Source organism: Manis pentadactyla, chromosome 13, assembly GCF_030020395.1.
Source record: "Manis pentadactyla isolate mManPen7 chromosome 13, mManPen7.hap1, whole genome shotgun sequence".
Lineage (NCBI taxonomy): Eukaryota > Metazoa > Chordata > Mammalia > Pholidota > Manidae > Manis > Manis pentadactyla.
The window spans coordinates 65947570-65970128 of NC_080031.1; the positions used below are offsets into that span (position 1 = coordinate 65947570).

Here is a 22559-nt window from a genome sequence, read left to right on the forward strand (position 1 = left end):
TTTTCTGAAGTACATGGCCACTTTACTCTGTGTGTGTCTTCTACCAGATAGCTTCTTGTAATAACTTTATATCTCACATTAGACTATTCTTAGCTAATTCTCAGAATACAGTCCCAACACCTTCCTACACTGTACCCAAACAGAACTTCTCATTTCCATTCATTTTTCTTTCTGCTTCTTGCTTTTGCTTTATCTTCATCTAAATGCCTTTCCTGTATATCTCTTCATGTCTAAAACTTTTTAATAAAGACCTTAGAAGTGATCATTCCTGTTCCAGCAATATATATCATATAAATAAGTATATATGAATATATATATGCCTATATATGCATCTCGCACTATATGTATGTGTGTATGTAAATATATATACATACTATTATACAATGAATACACACAATATAGATTATACACACAAGGTATAAATCACATCAAGGAATTTATAATGACATGGGAAGATTTTTTCCTATTATACTGAGTGGAAAGGCAAGTTGAAAATTATTATTTTTTTCTTGAGGAGAAAAATTGGTAGGAAAAAATTCCTGAAACATTCTACATACAGAAAAATGTTAGTAGTTTTTGGACCTGGAAATGAGGTTTATTTTGCCTTATTGGTATTTTATGTTTGGACAGTAGACGTATTTTACTTTTATAATATGACATAAATTAATAAAACCTAGCTCTAAAGTATATAGGATGCCTTATCCCATCCTTACATAAAATTTTGGATCTGAACCCAAAACTTTTCCGGTTGTCTCACAATTGCTTATACATCCAGGCTTTTTAAAGTATGTTTAACCAATGTGAATGGCACAAAGGTGGAAGGTAATGCTAATGTATGTTCAGCACAGCATATTTTTGATGTCCCTTTCTATCAGCCCACTGAACTTCTGCTTTGGGAATCACCAGAGTACCCGTACACTCATGTTTGCACGGTGGGTCACACCTAAGGTATTCACTATTGATAGAGAAATTAAGCCTTACTCTTCACTGTTTTCAGGATGACATTTTTTGTATAGTCTACTCAATAGAAAGAAGGCATCTAATTCTGCTGTGTCACAGTTGTGAAAAAGGTGCACGAAGACGTTTGGCTGTTGTTTCTAGTGAAGGTACTAGGTAAAGAAAGGGACACCTCTCAGTACTCTGTCACTCAGTCTTCTGATACGCTGCTTTGTGGTTTGTTTCTGTTTCCACATATGCTCCTCCAGAAACAAAGAGGATATATTTGGTAGTCATTGATAACTTTTTTTAAAAAAGTGGATTAGGCAATTTTCCTTGAAACTTCTTTCCTAATTCAGCATGAAATAGAATTAAATTGTAGAAATGAAGGAATTTACTTGGAGATATCACAATAAGAAGGGGAATTGTTTGGTTATACAACCGACTGTAAGAGGACTGAGGAATGGATTGAAGAAAATTATCCAGCATGCATGTTGTTTTTAAGTGATACTTGAGACTGGGATGTGAAACAGCTGTGTTGTTGGGGTTTTTTTTCTTTTGCCAACTTTCCTTATTTGATTGATTTTTCTCTCTGACAGCCCACTGTGCTGATAAATGTGTCCATGGTCGCTGCATTGCTCCAAACACCTGTCAGTGTGAGCCTGGCTGGGGGGGGACCAACTGCTCCAGTGGTAAGTTTCCACCTGCTGTTGTCTGTCTCAGGATGTTTTTGCTCTATGGGCCTCCTTGTCTGCAGATTACCCGGGGCCATGGGTTTCTCTCCTCATCCCCTACACAGAACATGCTGTGGATTCCTGGTCCAACTCATTATTCCAGTTTCTTTTAAGACTATACCTATATTATGTACAGAACTGTTGTGAACTGAAGATAAAGAAAGATACCTGGAAAGAATTCAATAACCTGATGCTGATACTTCTGTAAATATGAATGCATTTTCCAGAGTGAGGTCCAAGATTTAGATTCCTTAAGGCAGCTGTGTTAACAGCTATTGTATTCTAACTTCTGTTATTACTTGTGATTTATCTAGATACTTTCTGGATGAAATGTGCCTTAATTTTACCTTGGTTTTAGGTTGGTTTTAACTAAACTTGGTTTTAATTCTGATATCTAACAGATATTTAACATTGATAGTTTCAATGATTAATTGATTTATTTATCTCTCAACTCTGAGATGCAGATAGTAAGTACTTGCTCAGATAACTTTGGGGAGAAATTTTGGCAACAAATGAAAATTCATGAACATTTTGGTGTTAAATCAAATTATAATATAGTAATCTCCATTATGTTAGAATTATGATTCTGAAAGAATAATGTTTTGGATTATACAGCAGTTACAATTAAAATCTTATATTCTTTATTATGAGTGTTAAATGATGAAATGTCATGTAGTACAGTTGCTTTTCTAAATTTCACAGTTAAAACCTAAGATTTCTGGCTAACTCGTTGCTGTGCGTGTAATTGTGAATACTTCCTGTTCCTTTGTACTTCTTTTTGCCTTGAAAAATGTGAGAGGGAATCCAAGTACAGCTAAATTGTAGTGCACAAAATGTTATACTTAGGGAAAGGAAATTATAGTTTAAAAAGTTAGCAGGCTTTCATGACAGCACAAATTTGTCCTCATTGTTACTGAATTTATGAAACTAGTTGGAAAGGACTTGAAGCTGTCTAGGTAAACTGGCTTTAAGAATTTTTACTTGCTTACATTTGACCTTGGAGAGATTACTCTTTATCTTGTAAGAACTACTAGTTTTAGTCTTGTGACCTCTTGAATGCCCCTCAGCATCTCCAAGGCAAGTCCTTGGGCTGTCTGTGCACAGAACATTCTGTGTGAAAGAACAACCTTTTTATTGTACCTTATACAGGGAGTGTGTGTGTGTGTGTGTGTGTGTGTGTGTGTGTGCGCGCGTGCATGCCTGTCTGTCTTTCTGCCCCAAAAGGCTTCCAATTCCAATGGATAACTCTCCTGCGAGGTTTTGTTTTACTTCTATTGGAGATCGGGAGGAGGGCGGGCATTTTGTTCACTTGCCATTGAGGCAAAATGTTTGGGATGTGGGCTTTGGCTCAGGTCCATTTTTCTGGCTGACTGACCTCAAATGCAGTGTTGCTTTTTATTAAGTTTTCTAGCCTAAAAACCAGTTGTGCCTACACATTTTGAAGAAATGTGACATAATTTTATAAACCAGTGGAAAAGAGAAGTGTGGATATATTCTTCATTTGCAAAATGAGGCTTGTTTCTAATTCCAGGGCAAGAGTGCTGTGGAATAATTTCAGCTGCATTCACACTTTGTCTCATAAGAACTGCCGCCTATCTCAGCCCAAGAGCTCAGACTGAGGAGTGTAAACACAACAAAAGCCTACATGGGTTTCAGATTCTTGAAAACTGACTTAGGACTTCTATAAAGTAAATGGTTGCTTTTTTAAAAAAGTTGAGGCCTTCTAGGAAATTGTTGATTTATTTAGTGGAGTTACTGGATTTTTGAATGAAGCCCCTAGAATTATGAGATCACCTATTCTTTCAATCCTGGGAGATGATAATCAAGATGAGTTTTAGTCTATTTTTTACAACTCGCGTTTTGGCTTTATAACAAACAAAAGCATAAACAAACATGGGCAGATACCTGAAGTCTTTAAAGATATTCTGAGAAAAACATTTCTGACACCTTTTTTAAGCACATAAGAAAATGTTATTCTGAGCTAGAGCATTGCGTCTTGTTACCTGGGCTTTCTCTGTGGCAGGTACTCTAATTTCAGTTTTTAGGAGGTGTATAATTGCTCTCAACCAGATAATTCTTGAAACAAAATGCATGCTGTCCTAATCTAAGTAGGAGAGTTAAAATGACCTGATCTCTGGGGATTCTGATTCTGTGTCTCCTCCTGTCTGGTTTTTGTTATGCATACATTTGATGTTAGAGCCATTAAACTGTAACCTTGATAATCAGACTAGTTCCTTGTCTCAATTAGGGTCCCATCAAAAGACACAAATCACAATAATTTTTTCAGTAAGTCTTTTATTTTGGAATAATTTTAGATTTATGGAGAAGTTGCAAAGATAAGGAGTTGCCATATCCTTGCGTCCTGTTTTTCCCCTTGTTAACATCTTACCATCAATTTGTCAAACTGAGACACTGACATGAGTAAATACTAAATTAGTAAATATTATTGAATTAGCCCTAGGCTTTATTTGGATTTGATCTATTTTTCCATTAATGTCCTCTTTCTGGCCCAGGAGCCAAGGCAGGACGCCACACTGCATTGACTGATGTCTCCCCAGTCTCCTGTGATCTGTGACAAATTCTGTCTTTGTTTTTTATCACCTTGACAGTGTTGAGGTCAAGTATCCTCTGGGATGTCCCCCCATCTATGTTTGCCTGGTGTTTTTCTCATGATTAGACTAGGGTTATGGGTTTTTAAAAGAATGCCACAGAGCTGAAGTGCCTTTTCATCACATCATGTCAGGGGTGACTTGGTGTTCACACACCATCACTAAGGATGTCACCACTTGGTCAGCCTCCATCACTTGCTGGTGTGTAGTGTGCATAAAGCTATGATTTTTCCCTTTTTCTACTCTGTTCTTTGCAAGCAAGTCACTAAGTCTAGCCTACCCTTAAGGATGAAGGGTGGGAATAAACTCATGCCTTTGAGAGGGAGTATCTCCATGTGTTTTTTTAAAAGTCTTCTGTAAGGAAGATGTGTCTTTCCTCTATTTATTCAATCATTTGTTTATATCAGTATGGACTCATGTACACTTACATGATATTTTTGGTTTAATCCAATATTATATGATTATGTTGCTCCAATTTTTCCAGCTTTGGAGATCTGTAGGTGTTTTCTCTGCCCTTTTGACATGCCCCGCACCCCCTCCCTCCTCACCAACCCCATCCTTTTTGTTTTGTTTTGTGTTTTGGGTGCTTTCTTACTTTCTGATTCTATAGCATACTCCAAGCTCAAATTGTGTTTTCTCCTGCCTCAGCCCTAGAATAAGCCATTGGAAATGGTATTAAGAACAAGATCTGGGTATTCCCATTGCTGTTGGGGCACATAGAAACTTGAACTGAGAAAGTTTATTAAAAATAATTATTAACTATAACTGGAAATTGGAGTAATGAGGGATTGGCTCATAAGAAGCAAATAGCACTTGAAAGGATACAGAAAAGCAATATCAAGAGCAGCCACCACACCTAGGTAGAATGCTCCAAAGGAAGCCCTAGAAGGGGTGAGATCTAGACCTTGAGAAGGCACAGCCACAGCTCACTGAATGGCACAGAGGCTGCTGTGGTACTATTCTTTCAGAACTTGCTAGAAACCTGCCCTATAGGACACTTGGGAAGTGTCATAGTGCAGTGTCTTACCAGAAGCTGACTCTGCTACAAAAATGCCCCAGCAGGGTGCCCGGGGAAGTTGCTGGATGATGGGCTCTGTTAGCCAAAGAATATTATAGGAGTTGGGTGCTAGAGAAGCTGCCCAGGCTGCCTACAGGAGCTGGGCTGGGTAAGCTGCTTATGCTGCAGAAACTGGGCACTGTGAAAGCTGTGGGTGCTGCAGAAGCCTCTCCCACTGTGCTTATGTGGCAGGAGCTGGGTGCTGGAGAAGCCCCTTACCCTCCAGGAGTTATCTGAGCTAGCACACTGGAGCCATGGAAAACTTCCTCCTGCAGTGTCTCTCCAGTGCCCTCTACAGAAAATGCTTGAGATTTATCCAGCTGGCAAAGCAAAGATATTTAAAGGGCCCATATCCATCTTTGTAGAGCAGGCAATGAAGGCTAAGTTTAGCAGAGAGGCAAGTAAATGATACCTGTTGCCATCCACTCATTTGATTATTCAGCTTCTCTATACACAATTGTGCTTGCATTTGAATTCTTGTATATTAACAGTACAACTCTGTATTTCCACCTAGTAAGATGAAGTTATCTATCTCACAAGTAAAAATGTCCTAACTCTCTGCACAAAAGTAGGAGATCCAAGTCCCAACAGTTATATATTCATTGGTGATTACATTAATTTTTCTTCAAATTTAGTTTCACTGAATATTTTGTTACCTAGATTCTGTGACCTACCTTGTTGAAAGTTAGCTTCCATCAACCTGTATATAAAATACAATAAAAGTGAAAAAAGGAAAAAAGAAAATGGCAAACACAACATGTAACAAGCAATAGAAACTATTAAAAACTACTACAAGCCTCTTTTATGTAATTAGTCACAAGGCAGTAATTGTGGGTGTGGCTCCCTTCTTCCAGCCCCTGTTCTGTATTTCCCCTCTTCTCAGCCAAAACTCACATGATTGGGGCTCTTTACCTCATAGGGTAACTAAAAACTTTATTCCTAAAGGGTCTGAATTCTCAGTTGTCCTGCCATTTTGTTGTTGTTGTTTTTGGTGGTGGTTGTTTTCTTAATTAACCTTTCTTACTAGGCATGGAAATTCTAAGAGGTGAATCCCTTGGATTCCAGACATAGTAACAGCAACCAATTTCCCCTTGGTAATCAGTATTCGTCACTCCAGCCAGAAGAGTAACTCCTTTTATTTACATTAAGAGCCTAAAAGGACCATATAGATGTGACAGTGATGGTGATCGAGCACTTAGTATGTGCCAAGCACCACTGTAAGGGCTTCACAGGAGCCTCAGTTAATGCTCCCAGCAGACGGTGAGCTTTAGCAATAAATAAACTGTTAATTGTCATACACAACTATCTCTCTGCATTTTTTTTTCGTCCCTACTAGGTATAGGAAATTAAGGAGTTGACAAATACCTTCCCAAATACCGGTTTACAAAGGCTTCCCTTGGAGATTTAATCTGAGTGTTTACTTTGTCACTGGAGGGAAGGATTCCTGTATGTGATACAGAGACCCCGTTCCTCAAGGTGTTCTCTGAATAAAAAGCCAGGTGTGTCAGAGAACTGAATAAAGTTTGTTCCTCTGGAGTGAAAGCATGATTTATCTGACTGGACTCAGACATATTGCTTCTTTTTAAATTTGATTAAATGATGTTTTAAAAAGGCACACACATACTTTACTTTTATTGGCATCATAATATATACCCTATCCTATATGGCATTAAGCTCTCTTACATCCGTCTCTCTCTTCCCTCCTTTCCTGCCCGCCCTATCTGTTCCTTCCCGCCATCCATCTCTGTGTGCCCTCATCAATCCTCTGTTCCCCTTCCTCCCTAACTGGATGATAAACACCTCTCAGAGGGCAGGGGCCATGTGTTATTAATCTCTTTAGCCTCCATTGTCCCTAGAGGGAACATGTGGTTGGAGCCCAGTTAATGTTTGTTCCATTTAATTAGATGGAATGAACTGTACGATTCTTTATGATTCGAGAAGGTGGTTCATGTGTCCCTGATGTGAACTTTCACTGAGAGATTCCCATGTGCGAGCAACAGTATTGGGTGCTGGGGTTAAGGAAACATGTGGAACAGTCCCTGGTCTCACAGAGCTCCAAGCTTCAAGAAAAGCGTAGGTGTAGATGTCTCACCCTGAAGAGGAGACCAGCCTTAGGAGAAGAGGTCAACCGAGGAAGCTAAAAATGGAGGCGAGTCATTAGTGCGAGGTTTTCTGGGTGGACCAGGGCAACAGGGGAATTACTGATGTGGTGCTGGGGATGGAAGCAGGCTGCTGTGGCATGTGGGGCAATGAAAAGAAGACAGTAAAGTGTAGACTATTTTTCCAGAAATGTAGCTGAAAAGCCAGTGAGAAGGAGCAAAGAGATAGGGAGTTGATGAAAGGCAAACATAGACTCAAGAGCAAGTTCTGCATTTGTTTTCTTTTGTGTTTTAAGGTGAGAAAGACTTAGAGTTGAGAGGGCATCAACAGACAAGTAGGGGCCGGAGACCCAGTTGAGATGGGGCATCATTTCACAGGGGGACCAAGCTCCGGAGAAGACGGTTGGGGAGATGGGATGGGATCCTAGGGACTGATCAGCAAGAAGTATTTCCTGTTCCTAACAGAATGAGGAGGAAAGAGTGGTTGGCAGGGATGTTGATAGCTTCCTAGTATCAGGGGTGCTTGTGCACAAGGGGGAGGAGAATCTGAGGGGTTCATAGCTAAGGACCTTTCTTCTTTTGGTAAAATGGGAGGAGGGTGAGTCTGCCTTTACTGAGGGGAGCAAAGTTGGATCACATTGGTGACAGTGATGAGGATCGAGCACTTAGTATGTGCCAAGCATCACTGTAAGAGCTTTGCAGGAGCCTCAGTTAATGCTCCCAACATCCAGTGAGATGGTTACAGTTCTTGTTCCTGTTTTACAGATGAGGAGAGGGAGGTGCAGAAAAATTAAATGACTGGACCAAGTGTATATATCTAGTAAGTGGTGGAGACGGATTCACACCTCATTCAGAGCCAGTAATTTTAGCCACAAGGGTATGGTGCCTCCTGAAGTAGGAAATGAGGTTCGGTGAAAGTGACAAGGGTCAGTAACCATGAGGGGAATGAAAGCTGGAGTCAGGGGCTAACAACACCAGGCAGATACTAATGTAAATTTCCTGAGACATGTTGAGGGCACACTAACATTAGAGATGATGTATTTAAAATGACACCAGTTTGATTTAGACTCATTTGTAATTTTTAATTTCCTGATTTCTAATATTTAGAATGTTGGGCCAGATATTTAGAATCTTTGAAGTCTGTGATTCTGTATGTGATTTACTCTAATAAGCACGTATATGCAGTACCTGAGGCCTTTCTTTGGATTGGAAAACCTTTAAAACTTTTGCATGAGCAGAAATAGCACATTAGTTCTCTCAACCTATATAATCCAATTTGTGACTTTCTAAACATCTATAGAGAAATTTATTTCTCCTCTGGCTATAGGGCACATCCCAAACACATGGGAGACTCCTAAATTGATCAGCAGCCAACAAATAGTTTTCAAATGTGTGTTCCCTGGGCTTTTGACATAAGTACCGAGAAGAAGCAAAAATGGAAATTAATTTCAGCTTAGAATATCCAAACTGGGGTTTATTTAGATACCAATAGCATTTCTGGTTAAATGTACTTGAAAGGACTAAAAATATGCCTGGGAGGCAAGACCAGCTCAAACATTTTCAGGTACAACGTTAAGAACACTAATACCCTTTTCTATAAAGCAGGCACACTGTGCAGTGTGTAAATAATAAGATTTTGCCTGCAGGATATTCGGATCGGGAATCCATTTGCAAAATATTACAAGCCAGAAATCATAAGGCACAAAAAGCTGACTTACTCCCTAGCAAGGTTGGCTGTAAAGGCCTATTGACTGGACACAATAGCCGGATCAATGTTGTCTGAGGAGCAAAGACGCTCAGAACCCCATCCTCACGGCAGGCCGTTAATACACCCATTGCTCTGTCAGAATTACTTTAGGTATCAGGCTGATGGAGCAGCAAGGATAGTAGATCATTTGTGTTCACTGGCATGGGGGCAGGACACTGATGATATGTAGGAAGGACTGGGCTTAGAATGGTTCACTAGAACGGCCTGACGGCAGTCTCAGTGACAAACTTCCCAAACATTTAGATGGAGGTCACCAACAGAAGCTGCTGATAATTGCCTTTCTGAAGGAGTCTGAAATCTGGTTAAGGTGCAGAGCCCCTACATCATCTCTTCCCCCAAACCCCCATATTGGAATTGAATTAAAGTCGTCCTAGCTGCTCCCTTTTCTGTACTGTTGCTGGGCCTCACTTTCCTCATACTTAAAGTAAGGGTAGGACTTTCTATTTCATATGCTTGTGAGCATTAAATAGCACAATCGATACTCGTTAACTACTCAGCACTGTGTCTGGCCTGGCTCAGTGAATTGTAAACATAACTTCCACTGGACTTTGAATCAGTCCAGTTTTTGGACTGGACAATGGGTGGGCGGCTCTTTGTGTCATCCCAGTTTGGCCTGCAGGCCACACCGTCCTTTAGCAGAAGCTGCTCTGTTCATAGTCACTGGCCAGGAGGTTCCCTGGACAGAGCTCTGGTGCAGTTTTTTATGTTATTCCTAACTCTGACCACGAATGTCCTTATCAGATGAATTTGTGTCTGGTTTATACTGCTTCTGGCATAGTGAAAACATTATAGACATTTATGTTACTTATGCTGATCAGTTCACATGCAGCAGCTGTAAAGACAAGGCTGGGCTGTCATGTCATTTAGCTTCATTCCACATCACTTACTGATTTTTCTTCTTTTTTTTACTTTGTATTATTCCCACATTCATTTATGAGAAAAATCTTGATTTAATCTCAAAATATAACAAAACCTAACCTTTTCTCACTATCTCTATTGCTGCCACTCAAATCCAAGACACCATCACGTTCTAATTGCTCATCTCCTCGGGCCTCACTAAAATTAGTTCTACGTAGAGACCAGAGTGACCCTGTAAAAATGTACTTCGGAGCATGCTGCTCCCTTTTTCAAAACTCCCTTCCAGTATTTTCCATTACAGCTGCGATAAACTCCCAAGCCCTGACTGTGACCCCCCGCAATCCCTGTATGTTCTGTGCCACCCTAGCTCCCTGGCCCTTGTCATCCCACTACTGCTCTGGGCATCACACTGCCATCCTTTCTTGGCACACACACTTTCATTTCTGTGTTTTTGCATTTGTATTTCCTCTGCGTGGAAAGCTCTTCTCCCTGGGGCTTTACATGGCTGGCTGATTTGGGTCAGTTAGATTTCAGCCTAAGTGCCGCCACAGGGACTGCTCCTGACCTACATTTATATATGCCCTATATGTATATGTATAGTATTTCCCCATTACTTTCCATTGCATTTTCTTTTTTACTTTTTCTGTGGCACTGTTTGAAAGTATTTTATTTGTTTCCTTATTTATTTATTTTTTTGGTCTATCTTGCCCTCCAGGTTGTAAGCCTCATAAAAACATGGATTTGTCTGTTTTATTCACTGCTATCTAGCTCCTTTGTTCTCTTAATGTCTGGCACACTGCTGGGCACAATAAGTTTTTGTGGAAGAAAGGAATGAGGGCATAAATGTTCCAGGAGCCGTAATGGATATAAAAATGAGATATGAGAGATGAGGAAGGCTCTGCTTCTTCCAAGTTGCTTTCAGCTTAATAAAAGAATTGGAAGTACACACACAAATGTATAAGTACACACACAAATAATCTGCAGCAGTTAAGGAGGAAGTGGTCAGAGGTCTTCCAGAGAAAGGGCATGACCTAAAGTCTTCCCTCGAGTTGCCTTAAGATACCTCAGTTTCTTGCGGATTCAGGATTCACCTTGGCTCTGTGCGATGTACACTCCCTCATCCTCAGTTACTTAGCAGAAGATTCCTTGCCCATAAACTAGCGGCTTCAATACAACTGAAGAAGCCAGACAAGATGGACCAGGGGTGCTTTCCATAAACTTTGAGCAAGATGTGGGTGTGGGAGCTCCTCCGCTTAAAGAGAGGAAAGGTCGTACTTTATAAGCATCAAGGTCACCACTCTCGTAAGGAGGGGTGAATTCCGAAATGGTGGCCCCATGACTAAGAAAGCTGTTGGAAAGTCAGCCCTTCTTTGAATGGAAAATGCTTAACAATTTTGCTGTCTGAACTTTTACAAATTACTTCTCAAGGTGGAAAATTTGTATGACACTATAGAATTTAGCTGAAAATGAGTATGAAAAGTAAGAAATTAGGCCAAGAAATTCAGACCACAGATTATTTCAAATCACATAGTAACAATTTTCTTAAGGCAGTCATGTGCTTCCTGGCTGCTCTGCTTTGAAATAAATGTATTAGGTGCTCCTGCAACCTCACTTGTTACCATACCTGTAAAATTGAGCAGGCTAATACCTGATTTTAATACAGCTACATATACTTCATCTTATGGTGTTATGTTGTTAATTGGCTGAAATTAAGTGCTCTGGTTTATTATATAGTCTGTTATCTTTCATGACTATATCTGATTTCTTATTGTTGATGACTGTGCCAAGGAATTTTTTTAAATACTTGAAAATTTCCTCAGGGCAAACAAAAAACCTAATCACTGTTTTTCCTTCTTTGGTCAAAATATCTTTTGGTTCATTGACTATCTAGTTAATTTTTAAAAGTTGAACATTTGTACCTGTATGCATTTCATTTCCTGCATTAAATGGTGAAACAAATGTGATGCAATGTTCACAACAGTTACTAACAGGCTGTGGATACGTGGACCTGATTATAGTATTACTTGAGCACTCCTGGGGTTTAAAATTTTTCCTTTTCTCAAGCAAACTGTACTAAGTCTTTCAGACCATCCAATTAGCCCTGAAGGATTGCAGCCTTGATTCCTTACTTGGAGGGTCTTAAGCAAGTCATTTAAGGCTTCTCTGCCTTTTGGCCTTTCACAGCAGGATTGAAGACAAGAAGTAATTGCACAATGGTGGTCCTGAGAACTCAGGCTTGGGTGCTCACTGTGAACCCCACCTCCTCTGGAAGCCTTCTCTGTTCTGCCTAAAGGTGCAGAGTCCATGGTCCTCTTGTTCTTCAAGCATCCTGTGCATCACAACACAGCACATTCTTTTGTGATAAATCTCACTGCAAGTCAGTCTCTTCCAATAGATAAAGAAGCTTAGCTAGAGGACATGTCTTAAGCAGGAGGAAGTAATTAAGTGGTCAAAAAGCTGAACTTAGTAGCCATAGAAGGTGCTCAATACATTTTTCATGGAAGAATAAAATATCCTTGAGGTTTTCCTACACCATGAATAGGGTTATCAGTACGCTCTCCTACAGGCACATCAGCATTTATGATTAGACATATTGAAGAATAAACATTTCACGCCATTTTTTCTGGCTCCTAATTCGAGAGAGGCATACACTAAAGTTAAAAATGTCAGTTCATGTTTTGAAAATTCATTTAACAAACTTTTTTTTTAAGAATAAAGGTTCTCTCTCAGCCACCGAATAATATTACTATCCTCAGCACTGGGTGGTTGTCCATGCCAATTGTTGGCACTCTGTCAAGCTCTCCAGCGGGTTTTTTGACATGTGAAGGACATGAGGGTTTAGTGCTTTTAGGGGATCTGGAAAATACATTTTTATTGTTCTTCTCCATGGATGGAGAAGCTTTACAAAGTTGTTTTATTTTTGAAGCACTTGATGTTTTGAATGAGACTCTTTTCTTCTGCCTTAACAAAGGGAATGACACACCATAGCCTTGTTAGCCTGAAGCACGAGGAATGAAATCACAGGGAGATAAAAGAGCCTGAGGGAAGCGAGGCTCAGGGAGAAAGGCTGTATGTTTCATGAAGAACCATGTTTTTCTGTTCTTTGAGACAGCGGAAAATTGTTTTGGTCTCTTCTAAAGGACACTCACTCTGTAGGAATAATCTCTTGAAAAATGACTTGTTTGTTCTTTGTCTATATGTCAGGATACGAAGGGCTGAATTTTCTTCCCTATTAATTTCTCTCATAGATGCAGATTTTTCTGTTTAAAGTCAAGGGAGAGCTTCATGGCAAAACTCCATATGAATATATTTTCAGGTTGGTATAGCTGACTGATACATCCTAATAGATCTAATAGATACTTGACATTTGCCTGTTAAGGGAACGTATAGACTTAGCTCAAACAGCAACCCTGGTGAGAGTAGTTACATATTATAAGCTGACATCACTTTCCCAGTGATAAACTTGGGTTCCAAGATATGATGTGTTATCATTCTGTAAGTGTCTGGTAGAGATGTATCTATAAGATTCTTGAAACCCACATAATTCTACATTTTGACTTCTTACATCCCAGAGGTATTACACCAAGACACAAAAACAAAAGCAAACAAAAAATTGGATAGTTCAGTTTATTGGGGGTTTGTTTAGATCTCACATAAGTACAGAGAATTGGGCACTTTTGTTATCTCTGTAATTCAGAACCAATTGCTTTATAAAAGCATCTTATACTTCAAAATGTGCTTGAAGGCTACTGCTGTGGTCTTAGTGGATGTAGATAAGCTGAAGCAAATAAGTTCTGTAGGATTTGCCTCCTAATATGGAAAAACTCTCTAGATTTTATTTATGACTGCTGATTTCTTTATGTTCAGGGGAGGATTACTAAGAAGTTCATGTGTTTGCTTCTAAGTTTCTCCTTTTACATTTCTGGGCCCCACATATAAGCCTATACCTCTGGACACATTGATCATCAGCAGGTGGGAAATTTTAAAATCTGGACTTTAATTGTCAGTTAAGAATAGGATGGCAGATAATGCTCATTTTCACTGCAGGCCTGAGCTTTTTCCAGTGGCTTTACAGAAATGGATGAAGGGGGTAATCCCAAGACTTGTTTCTTACTTTATGGAATTACTGGATGATTTGTTTTTTTAAATTCACATTGTTGAGAACCACATTGTCTTTGTTGGCACGAATCATTCATACAAGACATACATACATATGATACAGACATTTCATACATATAACATATAATACAAACCAATGACAGGCCTGTTATTCCAGCTTCATATAAGCTGGAGGATGTTTTCCTAGGGTGTTCTTTTCCCTGGGCTGGGATATCCCAATGTACTGACCATGGAATAGGATTTCTGCTGCTACTAGACCTGTGCTATCACACATACCAAAAAGTTATTTTTGTGCAATTAGTATGTCCCACCATCCCATTTTACAAAAAGAAAATTAAGTATAACAAAGGTTGGGGACTGGTGCAAGATTCCATGGCTGTGAAGTGGTGATGGCCCAGCTAGGGTCCAGGTCTGTTTAATGTGAAATAATTATCCCTGCTCCTCGAGCAGCTAGTGAGTGATGCATTTTGTAACAAGGTGAACCTAATGGTAAACATCAGTCTTTCCTCTAAGGGAAAAATGATTTCATCCTTCTTTTTTTTTTTTTCCTGAAGGAGTCCTTTGGCTGAGACAATATATTATCATGCCCTCGTTCCTTCCTCTGCAACATCTCTCAGTGTGGCATTTCTGTTGCTCTGTAATTGTGTTCCTTTCCTTCTTCCTTATCTACTTGAAGATAAGAAATGTACTAAACTATTTCCCATTTGCTCAAAGGTTTTTCCTAATGCCTTGTGTTTGCCAATACACATGTGGCTATGAACATGTTGGGACACTCTTTGTCAAAACCGTTCTAATGAACCTGCTGCTAACACTCTGGAGCCTGGGAACTGTCATTTTAGGCAAACAAATATTGTTTCCCAAACATCTGTGATGCTTTTATCCTAGAATGTTCCGCTTTGAAAACCAGGCAGGAGCAGTTAACGCCCACTAATATTAAATTTTGTAATTGACGGGAATCACTTCCCTGGGATGTTTGCCTGGCATTGGGACAGATGGCATCTTTGGAGGTCTTGAAAGGTTTGGGTTGAACCCATATGCTTTTTCCACTTGATGCTAAGTGAGTTGGAGCAAATTATCATCTGAGTCTATTTTGTACATGAAATGTTGGAATAATTATACTATCTCACTGAGTTGTTGTGAGGTTTAAATAAAATAGCTGTATAATGCTGACACACCTTCAAAACCCCTTCTTTCTCTTCCTTTCCCTTGCTTGGAGAATTAGACTAAGGGTTTGAAGTGAGTTAGGAGAGGCTTAGAATTGTTATGATAGTTCCACAGGGTTCTCTGCCTGTGAAAGTTAGTTATAGTGCTCTACATTTATAATCACTTTCATTCATTCACCAAGTATATCTTGAGCACAGGCCATGTGCCAGGTCCTAAGAGGGCGCTGCTCCTAGAGCTAATGGCATCAATACTGTTTTCCCAGTGAGCTTACTGGCTTTTTTGTTAGCAGAGAATCATTATCAACTTACAGAGGCCCTTCAGGTCTGTCCATCTCTTCAGTTTTTTCTCTTTGAGAAACATACTGTGTTCTTACTACTGAGGTAACTTCCTATTTTCAGTGCCCCTAAATAACGACTCATTGGTGGACCCCATAGGCTTGCTCAGTGAATGGTCTTGACCTATGCGGCCCTGTCTTAATGGGCCATATTAGATGGGAAACATATTTGTGGGATATTATGTTTAACCAAACTATAAAATTTCACTACTTTAAGAGCAGAATGGCCTCATGAAAAGTACTTGGGCTTTAGTATAAGTACAGCCTTGGGTTTGAATATTGATACCTCCACTTACTAGTAGGGGTTTTTGGGATGTTTACCTTAATGTTTTCATCCTAAATACCTTCTGTGTGCTAAATGTCATAATAATACCCACTTTGTTGCAACTGCTGAGAGGACTGGAAAGAGGTGTGTAAAGCGTGGAGCCCAGAACCTGGCACAATATAAATGTTCAGCCGATTGAGCCATTTTAAAAAAATAATTTTTGCTTGCTTTTTCTCTTAATGCTAAAAGGACACACATTGATTGCAGAAAATTAGAAAATCTAGTAAATATAAAAAAAAAATCATGCATTATCTTAAGACCCAGAGATACCTATTGGTACCATTTGACTACTACAGAACCTTTTGATACTCTGTTCTGTCTGACTCTCTGTCTTTCTCATTCTCCCTCTTCACCCCCTTCCCCAGATATTAGGTCCAACTATTTACAATTGCTGATATTTGGCCATTTTTTAATCTAAATTAATGACAACTTTATCTGGTTTATTCTATTGTATTGCTGGAAATAGATCATGTGGAGCATATTTTTTTATCTACTATACTTTTTATAATTATGATATTGCTAATATCTTTCAAGTTCACTAGACATCCTTCTATAATATCAGTTTTAATTGATGCATAGTATTCTATTATATGATTATACCAAAATATTTTTCACCAGCGTTCTATTGCTAGAAAATAAGGTTGCTTTCAAATTTTTGTTGTTATAAACAGTGCTGGGATAAACATCCTTATAGCATTGGCTGGAGTAAAATATAGTAGTTTAGAATATAGACTCTGAGATAGGAGGTCTGTGCTTCACCACTTGCTACTTATGTAACTTAGAATGCTTCTAACCATCATTGTCAACCAGGTGACTGCCATGACTTGGTTGTATAAAATCTTCTATTGACAACTGCTAAGATCAAGAAAGGGTGCCAATGTGTCTTAAATTCAGTTATATTTGAGAGATATGAAATAAGGTAAACATATATAAGAATTGTGATCCAAGTGCACAGTGAGCATCATGGTGAACATATAATGTCTTTTTCAGAGAGCATCTCAGATTGGGTCTGAAAAATGTACCTGAAGGACAGAGATTTCTGGTCTTCATGTGGAAGACTGGGGAGGACTGATGGGGGAAGAAAACATGTCCAACATCTCTCCATTTCTACTTATTTCTATCCCTACTTCTTTTGGTTGTGCATGTAGCCGAGAAAGATGATAATGGCCATGTTGCAAAACATAGATGCCCAAGAAGGCATTCATGGACATTTGCTCTTTTGCCGTGTAAAAGCCTTTTGGCTGTTGGATGTATTAATCTCTCTGAATATAATACCATCTTTAATCTCCCTCCCCTTCCCAGCCCCCTCTTTCTATGTACAAATTCTCTATCCCTTACCTAAATACGGCCCAGTCTGCCTTTAGGTCTCAGTTTAGATATCATTTTAGCTGGGAACCCTCTCCCAGCTCACCAACCCTGGTTTTGTGTCATCCCATGTTTTCCATTGTGCCTAGTCCATGCCTTTACTGCTTATCACAAAGTATTGTGTTGCCTACTAGGTTGATGCCTCTGCCTTTAAACTGTAAGCTTCTAGGAGCATGCACTCTATTATTCACCTTTGAACTCTAGACCTTGTACAATGGCACATGACAGGTACTTGAGAGAGATTGGTTGAGTGAATTTCAGTACCCAGCCCATGAATATAACCTGTGGCTGATGGCATCACCGGAAGTTACAAAATTCAGGGCTCTATTTGTCCTTTGTCTTGGGAGGATTTAGTGCCCTGCTAGCTGTCACTAAGGGTTGTAGCATGGCCTGTATTCTGTATGAATTTGGACACATTGCATCTGAGAGCCCATTTCTAGCTATTAGCACAATAAAAGCTGAAACCAGAACCTAAAATGACCCATCCTTCCCTTACTAGCATTCATTCTTTTCAACTTTATCTGAAACAAAATTATATTCATGTACCTTTTCCTGTTAGGATATTCAGGCACTTTCATGTTAACTGTATTTTTTAAAGTTGTCAGTAGGAATAACTGACTCAGTCACTTTTTCTTGAGGAGAACTTGCCCCTTGAGATTAGAGCAAGGAGTTCAGTAAAAGATGTCAGAAGATTTGAGTTCATTCTCTCCAAACTGGCTCTCCAAACACAGCACTTAAATTTAGGATAATTGGTCAAGCTTGGCACTAAACAGAAGGAACAAATTCTGCCTCTTGTCTAGACAGTCAGTGTACCCTTGTATTTGTAGTAATCAGGGGAGAAAGCTGGCTTTTGTGTGATAAACTGTAACTCATTGGGATACATTTGAAAGTGGATGTGTCGAAGTAGTGAAATACAACAAATGAAGAACAGAAAGGAAGTCACAGTGGTGCCTAAATTGCAGCCAGGCTTCTGTGTCCCTCTTGTTCTCCTTCCTGCCTATTTGTCTATAAACTTCTCTATGTGGATTTTCCCCTAGCATAGCCCATATGATGCCCAGTTTTCACATTGGGAGGCCCGTGTATCAGTGGCTTGTTAGGGAAATACAGCCCCAGGGGGAGAAACCGTCACTTCAAAGCATGCCACAGTGCTTAGATATAGCCAGGAAGTTCACTGTGTCGACATGATAATATTTCTTTAAAAGCCGGAATCCCTTTATTTGATGCTGATAGTTATCGTTTCTGCTGTAAATTTGCTTCTATCAGGAGAAGCTGTCTTAAGGGTTTTCGGGTTTTATTTTGTTGTTGTTTTAATCTATCCCCAGGAAAATAGAAATGGCCTCTGCCTGGCTGCTCTGTTGGGAGAGCAGTTGTTGGATGGGGTGTGGAGATGGATCAGGAAGGAGAGGCCAGTTCTTTGCCATCCGGATCTTGACTTCCTCCTACCACTGTCCTGTTGTTGTAAACCATACACTGCAGAACGTTTGCACCCACAGTCACAGTGTGGAGAAAGAACTCTAATACCTCATGATTGCTTTTTAATGCTTTTGACATGATCTTGATGTCTTTATCAAAGTGATTTCATTAGCTAAAATTGTTTTTTGTGTCAATCATTTAATGCTCCACTATACAAAAAGGGATATTTAATTTAATATTGGAAGCTCCTGGAAATTGAGAGGGATATGGAAACTGTAGAGAAGGTTCAGCAAAGCAAATGAGTGAAATTGAACAAACTTTTAAAAAATAAGTAAAAATATTGTGATTGTAGTATTTAGTCTAGCAAAGAGCAAGCTCAAGGATGCATACCTGTTTCAGGAGTAAGATCATTAATAGTACAGAGAACAGTGATGAACTAGATTGACGGAATTGTGAGGAGGACAGGAGAAAAAGGATCAAATGATAGGATAATGGGTTTGGCATATGTGGGATGAGATTTTTCTTATTCTCAGGGTTGATGAATTCAGGGAACAACTTACAAAGGACTATATAATTTACTTTGGTGCACCTTAGAAACAGGACAGGTCATTCTCTACCTGGGATAGCTGGAAGGATTGAAAGGAACATGCTGTGTAATTTTTTTTTTAAGAATAGATCCTAGATTGAAAGAACTACAATCGAAAAAAAATTATTTGTCCATATCCATAGCCACTAAAAGAAGCAACTCATATGAATAACAATTAGTCTTAAATCTCATTTTGAAAGTACCATCTAATCTTATTTTGTGACAGAAGATTGCAGAGTTCTTAGGTAATTGCTTTCTTGATCTGCTTTAGGTTCAATAATTCTATCTCATTGTTTTTAATTGTGTTAAGGTATGTTTATTAAAGTACTAATGAGACCAAAGCCATACTGATTAAAAGAGAATTATTCTTTAAACCTTTTGATATTATGAAGTGAAAGGTAGTTTTTTATATTGGTTGATGAATCCTACATGTCTAATAAGTTGTTCACTGTGTGCCTATTTTTTTTCTCAATAGTTTATTCCAAATCATTTGAAGTTACAAAATTTTTATGATCTGAAACTGTTTTTTTTAAATCATAAAAACAATTTATCCTAAGAGCTCTAGGCAGGGTGCATCTTTCCTAGTGATTTTTAGAGCATCTAATTAATGAATAAATATGCAGCTGGCTAAGCAGTACATAGGTTTTGCTTATCATCTCCCTTTATAATTTTTAGAATGTTCAGGATGAGGATTTTCCTTCCCTGCTCCCCTTGCTGTTCTCATTAACTTGAATTGCAGACACTCTTCCTTTTCTTTTCTTTGCAACCTTGCCTTTAAATCTATCTTTTAAGTGCTGTTTTCTGCTTTTGTCTTACCTGGTTTCATGTGCCTATTGTCTTTTTATCTGCTCTAGTTCAGTTTCAGGTTTGTCTTATTTTTTAAATCAGTCAGTGAATTTAAACGCTGAGTCTTTTCTGATTACCTCACAGTTATGTGTACTTGGACTGGTATCTTGACAAGCAGATCCAGTTTCCTTTTGGAGTGCTGTGGCCCAGACTGCGGCAGGGTCAGCCCACTCCTCAGCAGCTCTGCCTGTGCGTCATCCCCCAGTGTCCACTATCGCTGCCTGAGCTCAGGTCCCTGAACCTCACTCATGTCCTGAACTACTGCTGTTCTTCTTGCCTGCCTCTCATCATCAGCTCCTTTCTGCCCTTTCCTCACACTGTAGCCAGCTGACCTTCCTAGGAGGCAAATCTGCATTGTCCGATTGCTTAAAATCCTTTACTACCCATTCCTTGCCCACAAGGTACAATCCCAACTCCTTAGCATGCCCCAAAGTCCCTGGGTGAGCTGACCGTGCCATCTGCCTAGCCAACCTTCTCTCCCCCAACGACTACTCACATCCCCCCCAGCCCTCATTACTCCAGCCACATCAGACTCCACACTTCAGCTGCAGGGCACAGGCTGAGCAAAGGCATGGAGTTGGAGAATGCCATGGTGCTTAAGCAGCAGAGTGATAGGAAGCGGCTCTCCTGGTGTCAAGCACCAGTCTGTGAGGCACTGCCATGGGTGGTACCGGAGCCACATGCCCAGCTACAGAAAGGCCATGAAAGATCAGCAAAACATTCTCTCTAAGGGCAGAAGAAAGCTGGTTCGGAGGAGGTTGCCATTACTCACACCCATACTCTGATGCCCTGCACATTTCTTTCCCACCTCAGCCTGTGATGGTGATCACTGGGGGCCCCACTGCAGCAGCCGGTGCCAGTGCAAAAACAGGGCTCTGTGCAACCCCATCACGGGGGCTTGCCACTGCGCTGCAGGCTTCCGGGGCTGGCGCTGCGAGGACCGCTGTGAGCAGGGCACCTATGGGAATGACTGTCACCAGAGATGTCAGTGCCAGAATGGAGCCACCTGCGACCACGTCACGGGGGAATGCCGCTGCCCGCCGGGATACACCGGAGCCTTGTAAGTGACATACTGCTGAGCAGCATGGCAGAACCCACTCAGCTTGTCCATTCGTGCTGCTGTGGCCCCCATATTCCAGTGTCTCTGTGTCTCTTGCTTCCTGAAGCTGCTGTAAGGGTGGGCCTCCAGGCACAGATGTGGAGATCAGTATAATGGCCACTAGGTGCCCCTGCTGTTTGACCCTTGAACATCAGAGCCTGGCTGGAGTCTAAGGGTCACTTCTGTGCTTTGCTTTAGGCAGGGCAGAGATAGAGAGGGCCAGGATGGCAATATTTGGAGGCTCTTGCAGCAAATTTGAGGTTCTGCTTTGATTCTTCCACAATTGCATTCATTTTACACTTCTGGCTTAATGGTTCGTCTTGTTCTGCTCCAAGTGGCACCTAACTAGCTGGGTAAAGCTGGGTGGGTTCAATGCCTCAGAAAAGAAGAATAGGGGAAGATGTTAGAAATAGTCCATGGAAAAAGATTAGAAGGGTTAGCTGGGTTATTTAATGCCTTTGGAAACATATGTTGCTTTGTGACTATAAAAGTATATGCTCATATGTATGATATGTGCACATAGATAGTTTAATTCTTTCTAGAGAACATTGAAACAACTACTTAACCTCCACTACTTTCTTTATTTTGTAGGAAGGGCATTCTTTGGTTTGCTTGTATTAGGAAACAGAGTCAGAGGCAGAACTTGCCAAAAAAAAAAATAGGAGATAAAAAATCTTGTTCTCTTACTGAGAAAATTACCCTTGTAAATCACAGAACTAAGACTTGAAAAAAAATGCAGCTGATTAGGTAAATACTTCCTGCCAACAGTAATAATGGCTATAAAGTAAAGCTAAAGAAAAAATTACATTTTTTAGAAAGCCCTGATTTTCAGAAGAATGAATGATCACCTCAAACTATTTAATTTGTTAATATTGCTTTTATGGGTTTTATCAAGGCCACAGCTGAATAGGGCTTTGGGAAACTTGGAACAATTTCATAGGAGAGCAAAAAAGGCAATTAGAGGCTTTAGAGAAGAAGATTTGTTCCCATGACATGGAGGTGGGGGTGGTCAAAGGCATGGAGACTCTTCAGTCCGAAGAAGAAAATGCTGAAAATTGATTATGAAGAATATGTGCACAAAGCAGGTGATGTGCTAACTTTTCAGTCTCCTCTGCAGTTAGAACGAAAGTGCAAACAAAAGTAGACTTCAGATGTAACACATGGGCTTTATAAAAGCTACACGGACGACACCAGTTATGAAAGAGTGTCTGGCCAACAAGAGCCATCCTTGGTGCTCTTAGGACAGA

General features: G+C 39.9%; 1 protein-coding gene across 1 annotated transcript in view; it reads left to right on the forward strand.

The window, feature by feature from the left end:
* MEGF10 (multiple EGF like domains 10) overlaps positions 1-22559 on the forward strand; it is a 169660-nt gene that overhangs the window by 83021 nt on the left and 64080 nt on the right. The window contains exons 5-6 of the mRNA XM_036903212.2: positions 1536-1628; positions 21027-21273. Of these exons, the coding sequence (XP_036759107.2) occupies positions 1536-1628; positions 21027-21273 (340 nt within the window). The remainder of the gene's footprint in view (positions 1-1535; positions 1629-21026; positions 21274-22559) is intronic.